This window comes from Eretmochelys imbricata, chromosome 7, assembly GCF_965152235.1.
Source record: "Eretmochelys imbricata isolate rEreImb1 chromosome 7, rEreImb1.hap1, whole genome shotgun sequence".
NCBI lineage: Eukaryota > Metazoa > Chordata > Testudines > Cheloniidae > Eretmochelys > Eretmochelys imbricata.
In genome coordinates, this window is record NC_135578.1 from 100,219,360 (window position 1) to 100,224,359 (window position 5,000).

At 38.3% G+C, this 5,000-nt stretch overlaps 1 protein-coding gene across 11 annotated transcripts in view; it reads left to right on the forward strand.

The window, feature by feature from the left end:
- The window catches only part of EBF3 (EBF transcription factor 3), a 129,168-nt gene that overhangs the window by 92,397 nt on the left and 31,771 nt on the right, over window positions 1-5,000 (forward strand). For 9 of the 11 annotated variants that reach the window (XM_077822768.1, XM_077822774.1, XM_077822769.1 and 6 more), the window contains 2 exons: window positions 722-852; window positions 1,371-1,497. In XM_077822768.1, coding sequence (XP_077678894.1) covers window positions 722-852; window positions 1,371-1,497 — 258 coding nt within the window. Of the gene's footprint in view, window positions 1-718; window positions 853-1,370; window positions 1,498-5,000 lie in introns of all 11 variants that reach the window. The other 2 variants (XM_077822767.1, XM_077822771.1) reach the window with 1 other exon arrangement.

Consider the following 5,000-nt stretch of genomic DNA (forward strand, 5'->3'; position numbering starts at 1 on the left):
TTTACTGGCTGCTGTGAGCATGGAGTGCCTGGTGCTGGCTGCTGCCTACCTCTGTTCCAGCAGCACCATTGTAATAACTCATGCAAATGTGAAGACTCTAGAGACAAAGGGAGGTCAAGTAAATGGCTCAGGGATTCATGTCGACAAACAATATTAGATGTAAAATGTGTACCTTTGACAAAAGTATTAATATAGTGCTTTTGATTTTTTCCTGATGAAAAGTGAAAAGTAGTAATTATGGAGTGACAGAGGAAAATGAAGTTTTGAACCAAAAGGCAAAGTTCGCGGATGAAAAAACCCAACCCAATTAGCTGCTTATGAGGAATCGAAATTCAGAGCATTTGCTCTTCCATCTCCCTCAACAACCTTTTGATTGACTCTGCTTAGATCTGTACAGCAAAGCAGATAAATCGACATGCCACATGCATGCGATGCTTAATCATTTGTAATAGCCATATTTGCCCTGACACATAATTTGCTATATCAAGCCATTTTTTTCTTCCTCACTAGTATTCTGCTGCTTGGCCTTTGCTTTATAAAACATTTAATAGTTTGCTTTAAATACATCAACATACTGATATATGATTGCCCTTTGTATGCCTCCTAGAGAAATCATGCACTTTCTTCCTACTGTGCTTTGCATGGTTTGCCATTGGCAAAGAGAGCTAATGTCAGAAAAGAAGGGATACTTAGGTCTTGATTTTCTATCTTGTACAAGCAGCTACTCCGTGCATAAAGGCCATCAGTCCTAGTGAAGGCTGGACTACTGGTGGGGCCACAGTCATCATAATTGGAGACAACTTCTTTGATGGCTTGCAAGTTGTGTTTGGAACTATGTTGGTCTGGAGTGAGGTAAGCTATCTAAATTGGTGGGCTTTGAACTGTAACGTTTTTTCATGAATGATTTTAACAAGCTGTCAATAGTCTATTGACATGAGGTATCATGAGATTTTATTTCAAAGTGCCTTTTTAGCCATGAATTCTTATGTGGCAATAGACTGAATATAGAGAAATATACTCGAGGCACTTCGTGGCCCTCTAGTGGAAGGCATGCTATAGGAGGTCTCACAATACAATTAAACAATTAGTGTTAAAAATTACTAGAAGCAGACTTAAGGAGACATATGGAGGCAATTTTCATATGAATGATGCCCTGTGGCCTTTCCTGCAAATTAAAACCAAGGCTCATTTGCAGATATTTCCCTTAAAAAACACTATAGAACCCTGATCTTGTATGTGACAGCAAAGAGGTAGAGTTTGGGGATGATGGTCCAATTTAAACTCATTTTAGTAATTATATCCAACTGGCAAGCATCAGTCTTATCACTGCCATCTTGATTTAAACTGTGTTTTCTGTATGATTTTTATAGCTGATAACACCCCATGCCATCAGAGTTCAAACCCCACCACGGCACATTCCTGGAGTTGTTGAAGTAACTCTGTCCTACAAATCCAAGCAGTTCTGTAAAGGTGCTCCTGGACGATTTGTCTACACTGGTAAGTGTAAAGTTCAGAGTAATATCTCCCCTCTCTTACGGATACAGTTTAGATTAGAATATAACGGTGGTACATTCACAATAGTGGGTCTGTCAGCATTTACAGAGTGGTTGACTAATAGTGGGCAAAGCTCAAAATAACTCAGAAGTTAAGATCAGGGAAGCACCCAAAAGCTCCAATGCCTATCTGAACTGCTTCAGTATATAAAATTGGTCTTGATATCTTGAGATCAGGCTCTCTGTCACAAGATGCCTGATACTTCCAGATTCCAGTTTTATATATAGATATCAACAGCATTTCCCACTCTGTTCCAGCCAGAAACAGGAAGTGAAGAAGTACTCAGCAGTGAACAATACTTTTTTAGAAAAGTTATCCAAACTTTTTTGAATCTCAGTAATGGTTCAGTTGAAGGTTAGGGCAATGGTTCAGGTATTTCTTATTGTATCCAAACCACTTCATCCATCCCTATTAATAACTTGGCTGTAAAAATTCTCTCAGAGATGAAACTTGGCATAAAAAGTTTGCAGCCTGGAAGTCATTTGTTTAAACCAAATTTCTCTTAAACGTGTTTGATTTTAAGTTTCAAGAGCACAAGGAAAAAAATGGAAGTTTTGTGGTTACAAATGTTTCTGAACTCAAAAGAATTCATCTTTTAAATGAAACATTTCTGGCTTTTTGTCTAAAAAATGGACTGAGTTCTTTTGGCATTTAAAAAAATGAATTCAACTAAGATATTGAGATGAAAAAAGCTGATACTCACATGAATGGTAGTTACATTCATAATTTTTTTAAGACTAACCAATTTATTTTTTTAAGTTAATGATTTGATGTAGTGGGTCCATAATACACACATGCTTACTACTGCAAATATTCATGTGTGTATTATGAATTGTTCTGTTGTGTCACAAACGTCTATAAAAATAAACACCAAAGAGTTCTTAAATGTTTACTTAATAAATTGATAGAATGTAGTGACTCTGGGAGAGATTTTAGGCCCAGATCCCCCAATGTATTTAGGCACCTACGTCCCACAGATATGGGCTGAAGTGGGACTTAATTGATGACTAAGGCATGGTCTACACTGGGGGAGATCGATCTAAGTTACGCAACTTCAGCTACATGAATAATGTAGCTGAAGTCGACGTATTTTGATCTACTCACCGCAGTGTCTTCACTGCGGTGAGTCGACAGCTGATGCTCCCCCGTCGACTCCACCTGTGGCTCTCGCTCCAGTGGAGTCCCAGAGTCAACGGGAGAGTGCTCGACGGTCGATTTATCGCATCTAGACTAGACGCAATAAATCACCCCCGCTGGATCGATTGCTGCCCATCGATCCTTCAGGTAATGTAGACAAGCCCTAAGGGAGTTAAGGGAGTGCCTAAAAAACCTTTGAGGATCTGGGCCTTAAAGCCAACTTGTTAAATAATGTGTTTTTCATAAAAACACTTTAGATTGGTATTTTCCCAATAGGCTGTAACTGTTTCTGTCTAATTGTTTTGATCTTGCTGGAAAAAATGTGTATTTGGGGTACTTTTGAAAACTATGAGCAGATTATTGAGACTTTTAAAAACAATTATTTTTTAAGGACTCCCAGCCTGCTCACATTGAAGTCAATAGGAGTTTTGCCATTAGTTTCAGTGGGATCAGGATTGAGCCTTTAGTATGAATGTAGTGTTCATGAAAGGTGCTGGATTGATAGCCGTGGAGACTGAAGTCCTCCATCTATCCACAAAACAGGCACAACCTGGGCAGGAGCAGTGTAAGTTTTCCCTCCAGTGTACCTCAGCTCTGATCTGGAAGGACCCACCTCCAAGGGTGAGAGGATATTTAAGTCTCCCTGTCTGTTCAGTTCTTGGCTTTTCTGCTGAGACTGTCAAGAAGGGTGCCAAATGCGATGGTGGTGGTTTTGGTGATACTGACCTCTCTGCAATGCGAACGTTGCCTAAGACCACCATCTTATTTCATATGGTATGCTAAGCAGATGTTAACTACAAAGCTGGCTGGGGTTGAATGGGCTACCTATAGGCAACTGGCTAATCCAATCACGATTATAGAGTCTTTAAAAATACTATGATAAACACAAATGAAATCAATCCACATAAAGCTACAATAAAACGTCATGGAAGTATATGATTCAATTTTGCAGGGAATTAACACTGGGAATTCTGTGGAATTCTGGGAAATTCTAGCTTCATACTTTAACTAACTGTTGTGACCAGGTATTTGTGCAATGGGCTCCAAACAATGACTAGTTATATTTGCTCTGTAAGCAACAATATTCAGCAAAGTAAAGTGAATTAACTACAAATGTTAGACTAAAATCCAGTTTCTTCAGCTGTTATAAATGGATGTATAAATTGATAAATTGATGTTCCATCGTTTTCAACAGAGCTATGTTGATTTACACCAGATGAGCATCTGGCCCTAAATGTTCAGTCTTGCTTTTGACTTTCCTTATATTAATAGATTCAAGAAATTCCATAAATTGATATTTTAATGTAAATTTCCATAGATTAAATTAAAAGTGCAAAAATAAATTAAGTTTTAGAAAAAAGCCATTTACTTTTCCTACTCTGGAGTTCTCCTTTACCAGGATTCATAGGGACATTTTAAATAAAGATGTTTAAATGAATCATCAAAGTTTCCATAACCGCTGTTGCTGCAATTAATTTACTGCGAAAATAAAATAAAATAAAATAAAATAAAACTTTAACAGAAATATACATTTCAAACACTCTGTAAGGGATACAGAAGCCTATATGTCAACAAAAAGTAAAAAGAAAGGTAGGGTCAGAGCCTGTCTGACCTGGAAACTTCTGTCTGATTTGCATTGCCCCTAAATTGATGGGGACAATGAGATAATGATTGGAAATTACACTCACCATTGAAAACTGAGCCAAGCCTCACTGTATTTCACAATATGAAAATTATGTGGCCCTATAGTAGGGAGGGGCTGAATCCCCAGGGCATCTGTTTCCCATCAGTGTCCCACCATGCTTGCAGTCTGGCTTGGCACTCTAACATTTAACCTTCTCAGCATGAGGTGGACCATAGGGCAACGAGGCTGCAGAATAATGAAACAAGAGTGTAGTGTGGAGTACAAAGCCTTTGTAAAGTATAGAAGTTGAGACATTAAATGATCTGTGTACAGTGATATGAAAGTACCAGATTTTTCAAAAACAGGCCCTATTAGTCACACATAGTAAGGATACTGTGCTGTTTCTCAGCAGGCTAAGGGAAGGCCTATCCCCATCTATACATACCTTTTTGCCCACTGCTTTCAAGTATTATAAAGATACAATTACCTTGGGAGATTGTGGCAGTTCAGTTGATTAGCACGGTGAATTAAAAGAATGAGTCACAAATGACATGTCCAGCTCTTCTCTACTAGTCCTTTGTATTCCCAGTATACCTCACCCCGGTTGTAAGGAGGTCAAAAATTAGAGAGAGATAACAATTTTCAAGCAGCTAGCACTTAGGAGCAGAATTAACAATCATTCTGT